This window comes from Megalobrama amblycephala, linkage group LG10 (genome assembly GCF_018812025.1).
Source record: "Megalobrama amblycephala isolate DHTTF-2021 linkage group LG10, ASM1881202v1, whole genome shotgun sequence".
Lineage (NCBI taxonomy): Eukaryota > Metazoa > Chordata > Actinopteri > Cypriniformes > Xenocyprididae > Megalobrama > Megalobrama amblycephala.
This window is the reverse complement of record NC_063053.1, coordinates 27,056,903-27,078,274: the sequence shown is the minus strand read 5'-3', so window position 1 is coordinate 27,078,274 and position 21,372 is coordinate 27,056,903. Positions and strand designations below refer to the sequence as shown.

The following is a 21,372-nucleotide window of genomic DNA, read 5'->3' as shown; positions in this document are numbered from 1 at the left end:
ACCTGCGTGCCGGTGCTCCCAATGAAGCCACAGCCAGCCAGTCACCTGCAAAACAGATGCAATATACACACACACACACACACACACACCCACCAAGTAACGACCGACAGGGACGTCACATCATCCCCCATAAAATAAAACTCAAAGAGTTTACAAATACAGTGCATCTTTTAATGTACGTTTTGTTTTAACAAAGCAGCTGATATTGCCATAGAAACTAGTGGACTGCCGACTCGCTTTCACCACAAAATGGCGGAAACGCAGGGCCACTGCTGGGCACCGGTATTGCAATGGAATGTTCTATTGGGTGTCGCTTCTTGTTAGTGTATATTCTTTGCCAAGTAACGACCGACAGGGATGTCACAGCACCTTTAAAGCCTGCAAGATTTAAATCAGTGTAATTATTCATTAGAACTCGGAGACATTCATTGTGATAAATGTTACTTTAATAAAATAAAATATTACTAAATATTGCGCTTCCTCAAAAGTACAAAAAAGTATAATCTGGAACCGAATTATCTCCCATTCCTATGCATGACCTTGACAAGGTTATACGGTCCACATTAGTCCTGCTATTGATATGAAAATGTTGATGACCACTGATACAGATGTATTTCATTATACAAGCGAGACAAACACTAAACACCTTTTTTCTTCACATTGTACTTTTCAGGCACTTTATTTTTCACGTAAGCAAAGAAACTGAATACAGTCCAACAATTTTACTTGACATCTAATTTGACTTTAATGTTCATTGCTGCAAGCTCTGCTACAAAGTATCTGAACACATAAGGAACGGCTACAGTCTCAATTGAGTCGCTCTTCTTGCACAACAAGCAGATGGTTTTCCGATGGCGTGTAGCTGACCAATGAGGCGGCGGCTTTTCCAGAAGCGGCGACAGCAGGCTGCCACAGTCTATGCAAACTTGCGCCACGGAGCGGTCCGAGCAGTTAAACAGCCGGTCGTGAAGCAGAAACGACGACCCGTGAGCCAGCAAAGCATCCCGTTCCATCTCTCCGAACCGGATTCCTCCCTGGATGTTCCTCCCTCCCACTGGCTGATTGGTCACTTTATCTCTCGCTCCGGTAGTTCTCACCTGGAACTTGTCGGAGACCATATGACGCAAGCGCTGGTAGTAAACCACCCCGATGAAGATGTCTGCCTCAAGCTCCAAGCCACTGATGCCAGAGTAGAGCCGTTCCGTTCCATAGAAGTTGTATCCTGCTGCTTTCAGCATTTCACCGAAGTGCTCCAATGCAGATTTTTTCTCAGAGAACCTGAAGGGTGTGGCGTCGTGAGACAGGCCATGGAGGGATGCAGATTTTCCAGCCATGCTCTCGATAAGCATTCCGATGGTCATTCTAGAGGGGAAGCCATGAGGGTTGAACAGGATGTCCGGGCTCATACCACTCTCGGTGAAGGGCATGTCCTCCGCGGGCCACAGGCGGCTCAGGATTCCTTTCTGACCGTGTCTGCTGGCAAACTTGTCTCCGATGGTGGGGTTCCTGGGAATGCGGGCTGTGATGCAAACACGCTTGAAACGGCCAGTGCCGGTGTCATTGCTGCACACCTTGATATTGTCCACAATGCAGCTCTCCTGGTACCTGAGGAGAAACAGAGGTTCAGAAATCAATAAAACCTAACAAAGTGCTGCAGGGATGAAATTTTTGTAGGCCAAAACCCAGAAACAAGTTAGCATTTTAATACTTCAGGCTCCATTGTCCTGAAGTCAATGGGTGTTTGATTAACTGCCTGGAATAAGGTCTGTGGTTAACACAAGCTCAAGGTATTTTCACAAAAAAAAAAAAAAAAAAAACCTTTACAACTGCACTAAACATTAGAATATGAAAACCATCACCTGAAGTTGAAGTTTGTACAGTGACTTGTTGCCTATTGATAAAGTCCATTTAAAATGAGAATAATTAGAATTATTTTATAATTTACATTCATTAGTAATATTATTTATAATAACTTAAAATTGTTTTTAACACTTCCTCAACAAAATTTGAGCAGTACTTGGTTGAGTCAGTAAAGCAGTGTTGATCTTGTCAACGATACGAAAAATCACAACTACTAATATTATCTTTCTTAAAGCTGCAATCCGTAAGTTTTGCCTCTTTGTCGGCATCTCTGTTTGAAACCTGCAATTGCAGTTGTTTGCAGAATTATCATCTTTACGTTGTGGGTTGTGCATCAGCACGGCTCCTCAGCACGGATGAATCTAATGTTTTGAATATTTGTGGCTGTCAGCCACCGCACCGGTGGATACTGTACTTCCGAATCACAGATTCTGTATCTTGGAAATATGACCAAAATAAGAATTTTCACCAGAAAATGTCATCTGAAGTAACAAATCTGCCATTTTTGTTCTGACTGGGAAAAAAAGCATTACAATAAAATCGCGCTGCCAATGGTGATCAAGTCTAACAATCACTTAGCTCATATCACATCAAATCATGCAAATTATTATTGTTATACTTTGTTCTCAAAATTGTTGTAGCAGCAAGCTCGAATTTTCCACGGAAACCTACCAGTGCCACTTGGATTAGAAAACATTACAACAAGCTTACCGATGTGAAATGGGCTAAGTTAAGGAGATAGTTTTGAACACTGGCTGGTTATGTAATTGCTCAAATTGATTTTGGATAATTTTTAACCAAAAAAAGCTACAAACTGCTTAGGTTAGCTAAAGAATCCTAAAAAATGACTCGCTCTTAATAAGAATATCAACCTGAAGTGTTATAAAATACATGAAGACTGGGTTTTTATAGGCCTTATAGACAGACAGCTTGAGAGTGACTCCTGAAGGACCAGCACTACATCCTCTTGTACCACTGTTTGAAGAATTTATCTTCCAAAATCTGGCAGTAAGGTGTGGGAGTTCACTTTTAGTCCATCTCTTATCCTGAAATGTCCGTCTTGCAGAGATGGACTAAAAATGATCTTCCAAAACTTACTGCCAGATTCTGGAAGATAAATTTTTCAAACAGTGGTACAAGAGGATGTGGTGCTGGTCCTTCAGGAGCCACTCTAAAGCTGTCTGTCTATAAGGCCTATAAAAACCCAGTCTTCATGTATTTTATAACACTTCAGCTTGTGATTCTTATTAAGAGTGGGTCATTTTTTTAGGATTCTTTAGCTAACGTAAGTCTCTGAGATCCTGACACCTTGCACTTCTGGAGACTCCAGGTAGGTTGCTGTTCTGGAAAATGGTGGTGCTGGAAACTAAAGGGTTCCTGATGGTTTCACACTTAATTCTTCACCTTAATTCTTTGCAGTTAACATGTGTCTTTTCTTTTCCACCTGTTTTTGTCTGACCCTGCTGACCCAATGAGCATTTTGCTGTCCCTTGGTCATGCTTTAACTTTGCAATTTCTAGTATTGCATTAGTATTGCGTCCTTCTCATGATTATTTAATATTTTTTGACTTTTCAGTCTGAGTTAATTTTTTTTTTTTTGGCTCATTTTGCCTGTAAAAGAAAACCTGCCTGATAATTCTGCACACCTGAATATAAGGGATTTTTCATTTCCAGCCTTCATGAACAATTATATATCACTTATAAATGATTAAAAACAATATTAATAGTAGTTATTAAGATTGATGTGGATTGGAAAAATGTGCTTGGAAAAAAATCACGGAATCCAGTAAAAAAAAAAAAAAAAAAAAAAAAAAAAAAAAAGAAAAAAATGGAATTTTATCATCATAAACACAGAGAAACTCAAAGCTCTTGGCAACCCATCAAAATAAAAGTTCAATTTAACTTGACAGAAACATATTAGTGTTGTACAGTAGAATTTAGACAAATTAAATTAATAATGAATTATTAAATTTTACCAGTAAAGCTCTGTTGTGCAGCACATTGTTTGACAAAAAAAGTTTAATTTCATGATTAAAAGATAAATTAAATGGTATGCGTTCATTTGATTGCCGGAAAAATTAATACGGAACAGAATTTCTGGGGAAAAAAAAAAAAATTACAAAAAAATTTCATAAAAATATTTATTACTAAAATGTAATTAAAGCATTAAAATGGAATCCAGAAAAGTTAAAACAGAAAACAGAATTTGGTTAAAAATAAAATGAATAAAAAGAATAAAACGTTTATCATTGTGCCCTAAAAATTTTAATTTTTTGTTAAACTTCTAATAAGTTGTTGGTAAATTAGATAAGTTTCATTATTTCCATTGATTAGACATGGTTTTTGATTACTAAAATTTAATTTCACCATTAAAATGGAGTCCAAAAAAAAAAAAAAAAAAAAAAAAAAAAAAAAAACACTTTAAAACGGAATTTGGGAAAAAATAAAACTGAATTTAGGAAAAAATAAACCAGATTTCATAGGGCCCTATATACATATATAAATAAACAAACTAATAAAAAAATTTAAATGAAAACTAAATATAAACACTATATTTAAAATATTTTTAAGATATAATAATATAAAAAACACACTGAAATAGAGTAAAATTAATGACTGTGATGACTACATTTAAAGGCCTTTTTTTTTTTTTTTTAAACCAAAGCAAGAAACTAATGTGATGCCTTACTTGAAAAAGACCACATGACTCTGGCCGGTAATGGAATTGATGTAGCTGTAGTAAGGGTCTCCATACTTCAGCACGGAGCCGATAAATGGCAATCCATCTGCATCCAGTTTGTCCTTTACTTTGGGGTCACCTGGCTTCACCCCAAACACAATGTCATCTTGACCTTTGAACTTTTCAGCCAGATCTATGACGTCGGTCTTATAAACAGAACCATGAGCAAAGCCACGCTCCCATGAGGACTTATTGACGATCTGGAAAAAGTTAGAAAGGATGAACAATATTAACAAATGCAAAAGAACGTTTTGGAATGTACTAATGGTACTATGCTTACCATAGCATCTTCCATATCGTAGCCAGTGTAAGAAATGACAGCAACTATTGCGTTGGTGCCAATAGGGTAATTGTCCATGTTATAGTGGTCGTACATCGAGGGTCTGACCAGAGGACTCTGGGGGGTCTGCAGACGGTACAGTTTATTGTCGGATCGGTCCTGGTACGAATGCAGCGGGAAGCCCATGGTCTGTTTACCTAAGACAGGATGATGTCATGTAAGTTGCAGCTCGTAGTTTATTTGTTTTCTGATATTTGCAGACATGTTATGACAGAAAGAAGTTATTTAAACATTTCCTACACATTTTCTATTTCAAAACTCCCTACTTTTTCAGACTCAAATTTCCAAACCTTTCTGTAGATTTTTCAGAACATATTTAACATAAATGGTTAATACAGCAGTATTTTCAGCATTACATTTGGTATATAGTACAGTCATTTTTTCCAGTGGTTTTCTCAAAAGATTACATACTTACATGAGAAGAAACCTAAAACACTTTATAACCTGCATATATTCACCTCTGACAAATCAGTATGATACTGTAAATGTGATTTGATGTTGAATCAGTGTTAATTTTGGCAGCCATTTTTGATTGTCTTAGTCTTTATCTTCAGACAAAAATGCTCCTTAGTCTTAGTCACATTTTAGTCATTTTAGTCTTTCATATTTTAGTCTAGTTTTAGTCGACGAAAAGTCTTCACATTTTTGTCAAGTCTTAGTCATTACTTTTAGTCAAACTACAGTTACCAACATTCATTTTGATAGCTATTTTATATGTAGTCTTTAGACAAAATAGTCATTATAAGTTTTCTCTTTAGACCAATTCATTCAAGCTTATGAAAAATTTGAATCAAGGTAACAGGCTGTGTTGACATTGCACTCTTAGCAGTAGATCTTGTGCAATTGTACATATCCTCTTTCAGTGGTTCTCAATCTTTCCAGAGTGTCATACATCCTTCTGTGTACTCTCTCTTTTCCACTTAGACTGCAGTTACACATTTCCAATAAGGGACAATATTTTTTCCTTTATAAATACCTTTGTAAAATAAATAATGCCTTAAATAAATTTTTTTAAAAATTAAATAAATACAATGATGATAAAAACGAAGTGATACTTTTAAATATTACATTAAAACCAGCCAGTAGGTGGCGGTAAGTCACTGTTTTTATGAGTGAATCATCGAGTCATTCATTCATTTAGTATCAAAGCAAGCGGCTGTATTTATGAATGGATCATTGAATCATTGACGATTCGTTCAAAGCCGCAGATTCGTTCACGAAACAGCTTGTGTGCTGCTCTGCTGTGGCTTTAGTTGCAAAATAGAGCAAAAATACTTACAATACTGACAATACAGTATTTACTAATCACTTAATATAACCCTTTTGTTTGTTGAACTGTTGTATAAAATCAATATTCGGGATATTATATATTATATTCGGGGCAATATTTTTGCTGGTATAATATGATCAACATTAAAAACAGTAACTCACAGAAGGGTATGTTTTTGTATCGAGAGCTGTAGATTATTAGATCGTAGACTGAATCTTAAATCTACATGCAGTCTATGTCTATTGTTTCTTCATGCTAGTAAATGCTAAATCCCCACTTTCACAAAGGTAACGTTATTGCCGAGAACAGCACTAATGTAGCGCGATGCTGGCTTGTGTGGGTGCAGTCAGTTTTGACGAAAAATGTCTTTTTCGTCTTTTTTTTTTTAGAAATTCTGAATTTCATATTTTAGAAAACTGAATAAAGGCAATAGTCTGGAAACACACATTTTTTCCCCATACTTATCCAGACCTGAAAACTACTCAAATAAAAGTCCATATTTTTCCAAACTACATAGGTACCCTGTATTTAGATATAAACTATCAAAAAAACACACAAAAGGAAGTGAGTTTCTTACTCATCTGGCACTGGTACATGTTTCTGGGGCTCTGGTTGTGATCAGAGTAAGGAATGAATTCTGCCACTACGCTCAACATGCTGTGAGGAAACAGCTCTTGATGTGTGGTCACTCCCTCCTCTAACTCTTCCTCGAAGATGCCCACATTCAGGTACACCTGAAATAAAAAAAAATTAGAAAATTAAAGAGTTTAAAATCTTGAAATTAGATGAGTAATGAAGTCGTTGTTAAAGAGTTATCAGCAAAGAACCAAACCAACCAGCTACGAGGTGAATCACAACATTACAAACTATGATTTGAAGCAAAAAAGTAATTGAAAATTGGACAAAAAGACAAAGGTGCAAGACATTGAACTTAACGGCTTTAATGAGGGGAAAAAACTACAATCCCATGCAATGTTCCCTCTAATTTTTTTTCTCGCTGAGCAAAACTTTTCTCTGTTGAGCGCACATTTTGGCCACCTGAGCAAAACCATACTTTATATCAGACCTGTACAATGAACGTAAACACACACAAAAAACAGGTTTTATCATGCAACTGTAACATTTAACTTTAATGTGCCGTTTCTATTTTATTTGACCCTTGATGTAACTTAGTGATTTATTAAATAATATGTTTGAAAACAAGCAGTTCAGTCACTAAATTAAGCACATTTTAGGTTACCTGAGATTTTTTCACATTACTGTATTAACTGTACCAGTCTTTACCAAGAAATTCTATTAAAAAATTATTTCTGTCCTCCTGCAGGACAGTTCAATTCTTTATAATAATATAATATGAGCAGTTACAATGATGGTTTGGGACAACCATAATGTGTTTTTGTACAGTCAATTATTAGCAACAGACAGTGTTAAACCATCAAAATTACATGTTTATTGCTTTTGAATTTCTCAGATTTTATATAACAGGAGGTTAAGATTTTTCGTGGCAAGGAGCCCTAAACAATCCCCTTGTGAGATCAATTTTTTATCAGGTTTACATTATAATATAATAAAATATAATATAATATTTAAGTATTTAAACTGATATACATTATTATATCTAGCCTGGTAATACCAGACTCTGCTACTTCACTTTGCTTCGTAGACAGAGTCTGGAATGGCATAATAGAGAAGTGTTTTCTCTCTCGCTAGGGGACGCTTGTCTGAAGTTTAAAATCATTGGTTACCCATAAGCCAATCAGATACGTTTAGTTATGACGTATGTTATCCGCCTGTACAGCCGCATGGAAGCACAGACATCATGCATCGAACTCAAATCTATGATTGAACTTCCACTGTAAACCTGTTGTAAACACATGATGATGTGAGCGAAATACCGGAGTGAACATGGCTGTAAACGACTTTTGCAGATTATGCAAAGTTAATGCATCCCGAAGTTTGCATCCCGTGTCTCGTTTCCCATTTCCGCGGTCGTTTCGGTTTTCGATTTCTCTAACCTACAATGTAAAACTCGGCGCTTAGCATCTACGTCACGGCTCTCAGCCCGCCCTCTGTTCGTTGATTGGCCCGGCTGTTTCCAGACCGGTGGCAAACACAAAGATCTGACGCTGTATCAGACTGAGTACAGAAGCGAAATGAAATTGAGCGGAAGTAGGAAGTCTGACGTAGTCAGGCTATATTATATCAGTTTAAATGCTTCCATTTGTTTTAATATATTATATAGTGAAAACAAACTGAAGCATTTAAACTGATAGCTAAATATTTTTAAGAAAAGTGAACGTTAACTCGTTTATAGTTATCTAAACATCCCTGAAACCCACACCACCACCACACACAAAAATCTATTTAAACTGAGGTACTTGTGTATTTTGTGTTTGCAAGCTACACCTGTGGTGGGAGTGTAATTCCACCACTTTTCATTAAACATGGCGTTTTATTTCACATTTCTTTTCGTTTCGCGTTGCCTCTCGTATTGATGTATTCAGTCCGCAAACATGACAGTATTCTTACCGCGACTGATTTGGCTCAGGGCCAGCCAGCCATAGACAGGCAGCCAGCTCACATGCGCTCAATCGTTCTCTTTCTATGAAACCTGTAAACCGCATTCACCGGTTCTAACTCTATAGCGACAATAACTCTATAGCGGTTGTCCAGAGCACTGCAATTATTTCTCATTTAAACTAAACTACTACAATCATTTTCATGTCTGTTCTCTGCGCGGCAATTATTTCTTCTGCGCGGCCGCGCACGTGCGCAGCTTAGAGGGAACATTGATCCCATGAACCACTGCAAACATGATTTAAAAAATACGTTAAAATAATGCAGACTGACAGCTTCTACAAAATAATTAACATTGATTAACAAACTTAGGAGCTCACAGCAGATCTGTCTTTAAAGGTTTATAAGTCGTCATCATTAAAAATCAATTCCCCTATATACAAAATTAATGGGATTTTTACTTCTAAAACCCAACTGTGGCACTCTATGGTAAAGCGAGACAAGGCAAATTCAAATTTTGAATGTTGGCTTGACAAAGCTTTGGAAGTCAATATGTAGGCCTGGCTGCTAAAGTGTTTTGAGTGATTTCTAATGTATTTGGGGTCATTGCTGGGACATGCTAAGCCGGAACAGGCTGTAGGTCTGTGCTTAGTTTAAAAGCTCAGAAGAATCAGAATTGCCCAAACAAAAGACCCCACTGGGACTTCTGCAGTTTAGTCAAGTCAAACCAAATTTGTTTCCACTGATTATCAACAAATGAGTTTCAACAAATTTCCTACAACAGCTTTCTCACCTGTTCAAAGGTGCCAATAAGCTCCTGTTGGCCCAGGCCAAGGTTCCGGACGGGCCGCACCATGCGACAGGGTGTGGTGAACAGATAAAGGCCTGGGTACAAGCTGGCTTTACCCGTCTGAGGAACCAGAACAATCTCAGTCCAGGGCGGCACTTTCTTCTCTCTCAGCACCTGCAGATGACACAAATGTTAAAATTTATAACATAAAACCCTCAACATAAATAACTTGATCAAGGATAAGAAAACTACAAAAAGAAACAAAATAATTTCCCACCTTAAATCTGCGGAGAGATTCGATGACTGAGGGCGCCACATTTTTTTCCACCCAGCCAACCATGGCCCCGTCCAGTATGACAGGATAACAGTCTGAATATGGCTGACCGGGGGTACCGTCTACAGCAGTCACACCTAGTGTTAGATAAAAATCATTTTAATAGTGAATAGTCGGGGTGAAACGGTTCTCGGTTTTAATATATATATATATATATATATATATATATATATATATATATATATATATATATATATATATATATATATATATATATATATATTTAAAAAAAAACGAACCATACCGTTCTGCACACTCGGTTCGGCACGCACTTGTACCGCGGTTAATCTCTATCTGACGACGCATACGCATCTATAATATGGCTTGTAGAAAATAAGTAAAACAGACAAGCAGAGTTAGGCTAATGTATGTTTCTGTCGATGGATATGCATTCTGGCTTCCCCTAAACTGTGTTCATTGCAAGTGCCGTATGCTTTATATGACCAGTCATTTACGCCATCATTACCAGAGTGTAGATAGCACGCAAACGCAGGTGAGACCTGAACAGCACACGTTGCTATCTGCATATAAACTAAACTCATTTAAGCCTTGCCAATTTAAACATTCGAGTGAAAGCTGCGAAAGAGAACTTACGTACGCGCTGTGAGAAGATTTGTGCACTCATCCGAAGCGCGCAAAAATTGAGGTCACTTTCAAGTCTTGTGTTTGAACGGACAAATTCACACAAAATTACATCAACATGCCCGTCTTGGCTAGGGTTGGGAACCAAGAACCAGCTTAATAGCTAAACCAGCTAAACAGCTTCACAAACAATCTTTTCAAACGCACAGTATCATTATTTCTGTGTGACAAATATTCCAATTATAACAAGTATACAAAAGTTTATTATTCAGATAGAAACGCTGATGTTACCGATCAAAATATAATAAATTACCTTCTGGAAGTAACTGGACTTCAAATAACAACTGTATCGATTGCACTGTTACGCCACTAGGTGGCAACAAATTGCTGTTAAAAATGTATCCATCACTGAATCATTCTTTCAGAAAAAAGTCTTTATGAATCTAACTTACAAAAATATTCTTTCACCTGTCTGGATCTTACATGTGTGTTCAAGCATCTTATCTAATTTGTGGTAACACTTTACAATAAGGTTCATTTATGAACTAACCATGAACAATTTGTCAATGTATTTGTTAATCTTTGTTAATGTTAATAAAAATACAGCCGTTCATAGTTACTTCACAGTGCATTAACTAATGTAACTAACAAATACAACTCTTGATTTTAATAATGTATTAGTAAATGTTGAAATTAACATTAACAAAGATCAATAAATGCTGTAGAAATGCAGTTCATTATTAGTTCATGTTAATGTAGTTAACTGATGTTAACTAATGAACCTTATTGTAAAATGTTAGCGAATATGAGATTAGCAGTCTGTTAAATTTATTTTACAAGAATAATAAACACAAAAAGGACTGTTTGAGTCAAGTATTGTGCATTTTTCCCTTACTACTATTTTTTATTAGTTGTTTAATTATTTTAATGGAACCGGAACCGGAACTGGAATTGTTACGCAGAACCGGAACCGATTCCCAACCCTAGTCTTGGTGAGTATACTAGCAAGCATACTTTATTCAATTTCTGTACCTTAAAACTGGATACACGAAAAACCTGAAAAGCTTTATTTGTATCTCTTCTTTACTGAATTTGTACTATTTGATTATTCTTTCTTATTTTCTTTATTTTTATTTGACATACCGAACCTTACTGAAACCGTGAGCCTAAAACCATGATACAAACCAAACCGTGAGTAATCTGAACCGTTGTACCCCTGGTGAATAGGCAAGTAATATCCCATTGAATTGGATATGAAAGGTAGGGCTGCAAAAATTGATTTTGGGGGAAAAAAAAAATCTAATTGGCAGGCAGTGCATATATTAATTTAATTACAACACAGCCTTTGCAATTTGATAATTGCACTATCCATATTGCAATTTTCGACTAACCACACAGCCCTAATTACAGGCACTTTACATATAGCTAGAGCCAACTGATGATCTTATTTAACAATGATAAGATGTTATTTACCCAGAGAGCACAGCAGGGCAGGCAGGGTGGTTGTGGGATGCACCTGTGTCACAATCTCACTATGGGCAGTCATGTGGTTCATAAGGCCGCACGGTTCTCCGTCAGGAGTGTGTACCGGACACAGGAAACCCCAAGACTCTGGCAACAGCTTACGCACAGATGTGGTCCTCATCTTAGCGAAGCTGGCTCCTCTGTGCACGCACCGGAAATGAGACAGGTAACGGATGAAGTTCAGCTTATCCGCCACGACACACAGTCCGGTGTTCTGCAACAAGCCCAGACCTTCGGTTAAAAAGACAAATGTTAGCTTTCAAAAAAAAAAAAAAAAATGGAATAAGCACACTAAAAGCCTGTGACCGCACATCAGTTCTGTGACTTCATTCTGTATTGATGCAGCAAGCTGCAATACCAGTTTCGTACCTGTCTTGGACTGGAGGTTTCCTGTGGCTAACATATACTCGAAGGCTTTAGTGAGATCTGTAGCCTTGTTGAAGATTTTGGTTATAGTATCTCCGGTCAACGCTCCCAGTTTTTCACTTCTCTTGTCCATGGCATATTTCACCGACACCAGCCAGCCTGCCATTCTCTCCTAGGAAGCATTTAGAACAGCTTTGGAAAAAAATCTCTTGAAGCAGTGAAACTTTTATTTATTTTTTTGTGATGTGCTGCATTTGCACATTGTCAATCAGTGTGTTTGGAGTTGTCAAAAGTACAGACTTCGGCACTGGAATTTTAAAAAAACGTGATGCTTTGAGTGCCGTTGGCTACAATGATCAACACTGTAAAAACGTTGTAAATAGTCCAAGTCATCAATTAAGCTCCTCACCAAGCACTTACACAGATATACATGGGAGCGTTTGAAAGCAGGCGTATATCAGTGGACTGGTCCGGCTTTCAAACGCTTCAAATTCAAACACTTCTGTGTGCTTTCAAACACTGCCGTGCACTGATCATTGTAGCCAATCACAGAAAAATATCCGATGAGCGTGTCAACACAATGGCCAATCAGAAGTGTTTACGAATCCACTCAACAGCGCTCAAAGCTTCACATATTTTACATTTCAGTACCGACATGTACTGAAGTTGGTACTTTTGACAACTCTAAGTGTGTTAAAGGGATAGTTCATCCAAAAATCGCCCTCAAGCCATCCTAGGTGTATATGACTATCTTCTTTCAGACAAGCACAATCGGAGATATATTTAAAAAAATCCTTAGTCCTTCAAGGATTATAATGTTTGTGAATGGGGGGCCGCGTTTTGAAGCCAAAAATAATGCATCCATCCATCCATTAAAAAAAAAAAAAAAAAAAAAAACACCAATCCGGGGGGTTAATAAAGGCCTTCTGAAGCAAAGCGATGCGTTTTTGTAAGAAAAATATCCATATTTAAAACTATCAATTCAAATAACCCACTGGAGTCGTATGGATTACTTTTTTTAAATTTCACAACCATTATAAACCTTGGAGGACTAAGGATATTTTTAAATATGTCTCAGATTGTGTTAGTCTGAAAGAAGATAGTCATATACACCTAGGGTTGCTTGACGTTAAGTAAATCATGGGATCATTTTCATTTTTGGGTGAACTATCCTTTTAACCCCTTTCGGAGTTTGCTGGCAGAGCTTGTTTTCATCAATTGAACATGCTGAATTGGTGTTACAATGTCTGAGAAGTGGCCTGCTGTAATCTGGTAACTGTCTGCGTTGGTCTGCGTAGTGTGAATTGGCCTTAAGGAGGTGTTAAATTTATCAACAGTGACAGTAAGGACATTTATAATGTTACAAAATATTAGCTGAAAATTCAGCTTTGCTTCACAGGAATAAATTACATTTTAAATTTTAACAATATTGCTTACCATTTCTTGATCAAATAAATGCAGCCTTGAGCATAAGAGACTTAATTCAAAAACATTTTAAAAATCTTACCCACCCCAAAAATTTGAATGGTGGTGTATATGAAATGAGTATTGACATGATTGTGCAAGACATACAGGTGAAGAGATGATCAAGGTGATCTTACTTTCAGGAACATGAGGTAAATCTGGCCTGGTGTGAGAACTTCATGGAACATCAGACTGTCAGGGTTCTCCTCCATACACTCCTGCTTGGCAAAGCTGAAGAGTTTCCGTGTCATCATACACAACATGTAGAACTTCTCCACATCTGACTTCAGGTGAATACACAGACATTCACTGCAAACAGAATGATAGCACTGTAAAACACACTGCACTGTTTGATGGAATTTGTTTGAAGATTCAATATTGAGATGATTTAATAATACAAATTATTTTTGGGCATATCACCCAGCTCTACTTCCAATAAATCTTCCAGTAACATCTAAATTAACTGATTTTATTCAAGTCAAAAATATTTAACATCACCCAACCTATATACATGAATTTACACCAACAAAGCAGCAAACACACAAAAAGTGTAGGTTCTGTAACACCTAGGACTTACTCTAAGAGGAAGTGAGCACATTGCTCGTGAGTGTACCACTCTGGGAGGTTGAGTTTGACCCGGAAACGCTCGCCCAAGAAACGGAGCACCTTGGCTTTAGTGGTGCAGCCCTGGTCCATGACAATACGCAGAATTTCTGAGACACAGCTCTTAAAGAAAGAGTTCTCCTCTCGACCTTTAATCAGCTCCTGGTAGATTTGGTAGTCCGAGTAATCCACTAGAGCCTTTGGGGGTGAAAGGAAAGGCATTTGAAACATTTCATTCAAAAGTGATTATGCACTAATACCTAAATAATAAACAACTCTCTGGAAAACCTGATTCTGATTGGTCAGCCGAGGTGGTCATGTTTGTATAATGACTGCTAAACCTTGTAAAGAGGCAGTACCACTACACTTTTTGTTCCATTGATTGCCATTCATACGCATGCGAATGTGGAAGACTGCAAATTTGTATCACATGAAGACACGACCAACAGAAGAGTGATATGTCATGGCATATAAACTAAAGCTGCAGCGTAGCAGAAAAGTGGAATAGATTGTATATTAGATTTTGAATCGTTTTTGTTATTTTGCATTTTTGGAATTATTATAATTGAAATATGCTGCAGAGCAGGACGGTGATATGACAGCTGCAGTGTGTGAAGAATTTTTGCGTGCACAAAGTATGACTGTCCCAGGCCACCTTTTATGTCTAAGGCACATTTAAAAAAGCTACTTAAAGGTTAAGTTCACCCAAAAATGAAATTTCTGTCATTAAGTACTCACCCTCATGTGACGAGAATACTTTTCTCATCGCTTCATAACATCAAGGCTGAGTCTTTGGTACCTTTCTGGGCCTTGAAAGGTGCAATGACATTGCTGCCTATGTGTGGTTCAGAAACCTCTTGGATTTCATCAAAAATATGTGTTTTCACAGTTATGGATCATTTGTTTTGTTCCAATACAGAGACTAAATGTTACAATGTTGCATTTTCTTCTTGGTTTGGTTCGCTGTCACAAGGCAGCATTTAAAAGCATACCAAAATGTGTTTATGCAAGTCACATGCGAGTACAACTGTCCTCTTATTGGTCATCAGTGTCATCCATCAAAATGATTGACAAGTCAACGAGACACAAGCAAACACTACACGAATGTAGCCATCATTCCCGCTATTAAATTATATATATTATAATATATTATATATATTAATACGAATGTAGTGTATATATATATATATACATATATACATATATATATACATACAGGGCTCTCAAGTGTCACGCATTGAGCGTGACAGTCACTCATTTCGGTCTTTTGTCACGCACTCCCGCCACACATTGTATTTCTCACGCAGAAAAACTATTTATCATATATTTAATATGCCGCAGCGCCCAAAATGTATCTGGCCGCGCCGCTCTCTCTGGAACCGGGAAGGAATCAAGCGCATCTCGAACCTGCCACTTACCAGCCAATCAAAAAAAAGAAAGAGGCTACACAATAGCCAATCAGAAAATAGCACTATTGTATCTGGGTAAGATTTAACGCAACAACCAATGAAAAAAAAGCATATCTTGGAATTGTTCACCATCATCCTCGTTCACCCACAGAGGGAACCACTGGAGCTCTGAGCATCACTTTGAGCACAGAGTAAGTCATGATCTCCTGTTTAATGTTACAACAAATTCACAACTTGTTTGACACAAACAATGACAACTTGACTACTGTTAGATAATCAGATAATCAGCATCAGTTTTTCATGAGTGTCTGAACTTAGCCAACAGTTTTACAGCCTGTTCATTGACACCTGCTCAGAACAAGTAGTCTAGGCCTAGTTATATTTTGCTATCACACGATGACTGACATTTTGTTACATTAAACATCTCTCTCTCCAAATAGTTTTAATAATTTTATTTTGAATTACCATTGTGTATGAAATGTGCTATACAAATAAATTGCCTTGCCTTGCCTTGCCTATATTCAAAGTCATCTGAAGCCATTCCATAGCTTTTTTTTTTCTTCCAAGAATTAGGCTAGAATACTTTTTGCTGCTGAATTATATACTCACCTAGTTTACTTATTTATTTATTGGTCAGCTTATGATTATATATTTTTATTCATTTTTTATTTTTATCTATAATGAAGTGGTGTGTTTAGTGCATTCTGGATTGGTTAACAAATCAAAGAGTGACCATTAGTTCCACAAATACAGACACAGGCTCCCACAAATAAATTAATTCAACAAAGGTAACCTCTTTTGCTACATATTTTTAATGGTTTAACTGTGTACTCTACATGTTTGACCACTTACGAACTCTCATTTAGCCTACTATATGTTGTGTACATGACTAATGTGCCCAACCATCAGCAATAAATAAATTACTTTTAGAGCACAAAATTGTTTACAAGAGAACAAATTTCTTCATTGATCTAGTCACTTAATTTTGCTCTTAGAATGCACTAGATTCATGCATTTAAATTTAAAATGTACAAAATTTTCCTACGGGGGGGCATGCCCCCGGACCCCCCTAGAGGAACTGATGTCCACCCACTACAGTCTCACAAAATCCTGTGGGAAACACTGTGGATGCATTAATCATTGCATCTGTCTTTGAAAGGTGTCAGGTAAAAGACAACTAATAAACATCATCTCATTCACCCTGAGGGCAGGTTACAGGATGCTGGCCCAGAGAAGGTGGCGAAAGTTGTTTTTTTTTTTTTGTTTTTTTTTTATGGGGGGGTGTCACTCTTGCCTGTCTCCAAAACTTGAGAGCCCTGTATATATATATTATATATATATATATATATATATATATATATATATATATATATATATATATATATATATATATATATATATATATATATATATATATATATATATACATTCGTATTAATACTGCGGCAAATTCAAGCGTGCTCTCTCTGGATCTCCCAGCACTGTCTAGGCTAACTGTGTGGAGACCATATGAACGTTATAATGCAGGAAGAGCCAGAATCAATGCTTCGTCAGTACAGTATTCTTGCACAGAGAAGCACAATTACACAACGTTTTAAGATGATGAGGCGCTCTTTGGTTTTCACCAACAGTAATTAATGTGCTCACTCACAGAATCAGACACTACTACTTTTTATATGACACATTTCCCGTCATGAATTATTATATTGCTTGGTTTGTTGGTCCGTTGAGTCGTATTGCTTTCACGTCTCAAGCGAACCACTCCAGAGTTCATTAGAAAGTGTACCAAGACCAGCTCTTCAAGAAGGTCTCGGTACACTTTTGGTGCGCACCCGAGTGCGATTGCTGCATTCACATCTGCCTAAACCAATTACACCAAGGGGAACAATGAACTCTAGCACGATTCAACCAAACCCTATTCTACTTACAGAACGAACGCAGCGCCAGTTCCATTTTTTCCATAAGTAAAATAGGGAAGGCGTAGGACATACAGCGTAAGCTTTTTGAAGAATACGAAAGTGCGGTTTTGGCGGAAGCACTTGGAAGGTGATCATTTGTTTATATAAAGCATATACATTTACATTTTTTTTTCAAAAATGACAGATCGTTTTGCTAGATAAGACCCTTATTCCTCGCCTGGTATCATTTAAAGCCCTTTGAAGCTGCACTGAAACTGTAATTTTGACCTTCAACCGTTTGGAGGCCACTGAAGTCCACTATAAGGAGAATAATCCTGGAATGTTTTCATCAAAAACCTTAATTTCTTTTCGACCGAAGAAAGAAAGACATGAACATCTTGGATGACATGGGGTTGAGTAAATTATCGGGAAAAATTTATTTGAAAGTGAACTAATCCTTTAAAGGTCCCGTTCTTCGTGATCCCATGTTTCAAACTTTAGTTAGTGTGTAATGTTGTTGTTAGAGTATAAATAAAATCTGTAAAATTTTAAAGCTCAAAGTTCAATGCCAAGCGAGATATTTTATTTAACAGAAGTCGCCTACATCGAACGGCCAGTTTGGACTACATCCCTCTACTTCCTTCTTTAATTAACGTCACTAAAACACAGGAATACACAAGAGTTGCGTTTGTAGAGTGTGTTTGTCGCCATGTCGTCGAAACGCTGTTATTTTCATCCCGCAGTCCAATCACCGGGTCTGATTCCGGCTCAAATTGATAGGGTAAAATTAAAGACATGTTTACAATAACACTGAGTGCGTGCATCTCCACGTTATGGTAAGAGGCGTGACCTTTCCGGGCAAGATGCGCTAAACTGCTGTCGAATCACAACACAGGACACAATCAGAGCTCGTTATGTATTTCTGAAGGAGGGACTTCATAGAACAAGGAAGTCATCAGCCCGTTTTTATGACAGTGGAAACAGCGGTATACAGATAAGTAAATTATGTGAAACATACTGTGTTTTTTTTACACGCGAAACATGAACACATGTTATATTGCACACTATAAACACAATCAAAGCTTCAAAAAAAACACGAAAAACAGGACCTTTAATTTGTGTTCTGAATATGAACGAATGACTTATGAGTTTAGAATGACATGAAGGTGAGTAATTAATGACAATTTTCATTTTTGGGTGAACTAACACTTTAAATTAGCTAATTTACGTAAGGCCTAATCCTGGCTTAATCTAAGCCCTGTCTGTGAAACCCAGCCAAATAATACTAAAAAAAACCTGGTAATAAGTAGGGTAATGTCATCTGGTCATTATCACAAAAGAAACACCTTCAGGCGGCTTATAATAATAATAATAAAAATAAAAAAAACAACTTCCTTTTACCTTCAGTGCAAAGCCCAAGGGAAGAAAGAACAGCTCTTTCTGGTATATAAAATTCACCATCACTGTTCCATTTTCCAGGTAGTGAAGATTCATATTAACGGCTGTGTGTTCATCCCTTACAGAGTGCATTGAAACACCTGCAAAGAGTTAATACTAAAATCAATCTGTGTATTTAATAAATCATGTTCAATTATTCAATCTGGAAAAGATGCAGCACTCACCATATTGAGTGTAGCCCGGTCCTCTGGTCTTAAACTTTGGTCTTGATATGGTGATGGGATAGTTCCTCCTTGGCATGATCAGAAGACGAATCACCTTCTCTATGCCATTCACCAGAAAATAACCACCCATTTCCTAAAGGTAAAACAAGACTAAGTATTATTTTGTCCAAGAGACAGCTGTATGATGGTGGAGTTACATGCAGTTCTGTGATGCATGATCTATACCTCAGCTTCTTCATGATGCTGGATGAGTTCTTTGGGTGAGAGACCATGAAGGTTGCATAGTTTCGATTTGACCATGATCGGCAGCTGTCCCAGAGCCTGTTTGATGATTCCTTTGGGAATGCCATTAATAGACCAGCTCACATCCGCCTGTGAAGACACAAAGCACTGACATCAGTGGTTGTCAACTGTTTTGGCTCCAGGACCCAGAATCCAATGAATCAAACAGTGACTGACGGTGCATTCCAAACGACTTCCTTGTGCATTATCCTTTGCATAAGGAAGTTGTTTGGCATCACAGAATGAGTACAGGAGGCTCATAGTTCGATTTTACCTATGTATACATATGTATAGTATCTTTCTATACTACTATAATATTTATACGAGTTAGATTTTGTACATTATTATGGTCAAAACGACATTGTACTTCAAAAATACTTTACAGCTCCCTTTATCAGCCCATTTAAATGTTTCAAATACATAGACACAATATACACTATATTTAACGTAAAAGACCAGCAGTAGCTTATAATGTTACTACAGAAAATGAATGCGTATTAATTAAAAGATTGTCTCGTTAAGATGATGCAGAAGTGTGTTCCAAAAAACAAACAAACACCCTTCATCCCTTCGAAGCTCTCACTCCGTAGGATAAACCCTTTGAAGGGATTAGGGCATAGGGATGGGCCCTTCCGATTGGAACGCAGGGCTAGTCTCAGCCTTAGAAATAACCACTGGCTGAACCTCTTATTTATAAGGAACACAGAATTGGAAAAATTTGTGGTCTGATTAGTTAGAATACTACAGAATATGATGAACAGATTGAATTTATGCTTTTATTCACATATAAACATTGATTAGCAAACATAAACAGAAGCTCAACCGAACCTGCTTGATGCACAAGAACGAACCTCATTGGTTCTCACGTCACGTCAAGGTCAAGCAAACATGCTTGAGCTTCCGTTTACCACAAATGATGTGTGTGGTATTGAATATTTATATGTGGAAAAAAATCCTCAAGATTTAATTTCACTGGACACAGCATATTACATTTTATTATTTAAAAATAAAACAATTTTTTAAACTTTTAAATTATTATTATTATTATTTTTTTTACACTTTTCTGTCTAGTTTGGCCACCCCAATTGAAGAACGACCTGTTTTATGGTTCAAAAATTAGATTCGTCATTGTATTATTATTGGATTAAAAGGACAGACGTACATACATACATACATACATACACACACAAGAAAACCAGCAGTTATTCTACCGAAATAACACAATCAATTCACCATATTTAATCCTCAGACTTACCACTAGCTTCCCCTTGTATGTGCAGCGCCTGCCTCTGCACTCGGCAGGGAACACCCGCACATCTCTGCTGATTCCTCCTTTAGCAATCGCTGGCGGGTGAATGATGGCCTCGACAAAAGACAGACTGACTCTGTCTCCCCTGTACATGAACTCCAACGGAGGAATGCCCTGAACACAAATATATTTTGCTTGTGTAGCCAGCACTTGTCTATAGAGAATCTATATGAGTATCAACATGTGGTGTGTGTGTATGTGTGTCTCACCTCCACAACCCGACATAATCCATCAGTAACTGCCTGATCAAAAGAATCAATGTGCGCCTTCACCAGCTCCTGCACGGGCACGTGCTGTTTGTTTTTCGGGACACCGAACCCTGCCTCTGTCAAGTGCTTTAAACTCGGTTCGGGCTTTAGATTACACCACTTGGAGAGATCCATGCTGCTGTGCACACACGTGCGCGCTTGTCAACGTGATTTCGGCAACAGAGCGCATAACTTCCTGCTGCCCAACTTCAAA

The 21,372-nt window shown here is 37.4% G+C and overlaps 1 protein-coding gene across 1 annotated transcript; it reads right to left on the bottom strand.

The window, feature by feature from the left end:
- Positions 1–428: 428 nt before the first annotated feature.
- Positions 429–21,367, bottom strand: polr1b (RNA polymerase I subunit B). Its single transcript, XM_048205591.1, has 15 exons — positions 21,120–21,367; positions 20,857–21,024; positions 19,545–19,691; positions 19,320–19,452; positions 19,099–19,235; positions 14,365–14,588; positions 13,925–14,096; positions 12,327–12,495; positions 11,907–12,188; positions 9,795–9,928; positions 9,521–9,691; positions 6,788–6,944; positions 4,881–5,077; positions 4,550–4,800; positions 429–1,605 (listed from the first exon to the last, which is right to left on the bottom strand). Exons 1-15 carry the CDS (start codon positions 21,291–21,293, stop codon positions 723–725), a joined length of 3,399 nt encoding a protein of 1,132 aa, XP_048061548.1. The 5' UTR covers positions 21,294–21,367; the 3' UTR covers positions 429–722.
- Positions 21,368–21,372: the final 5 nt, after the last annotated feature.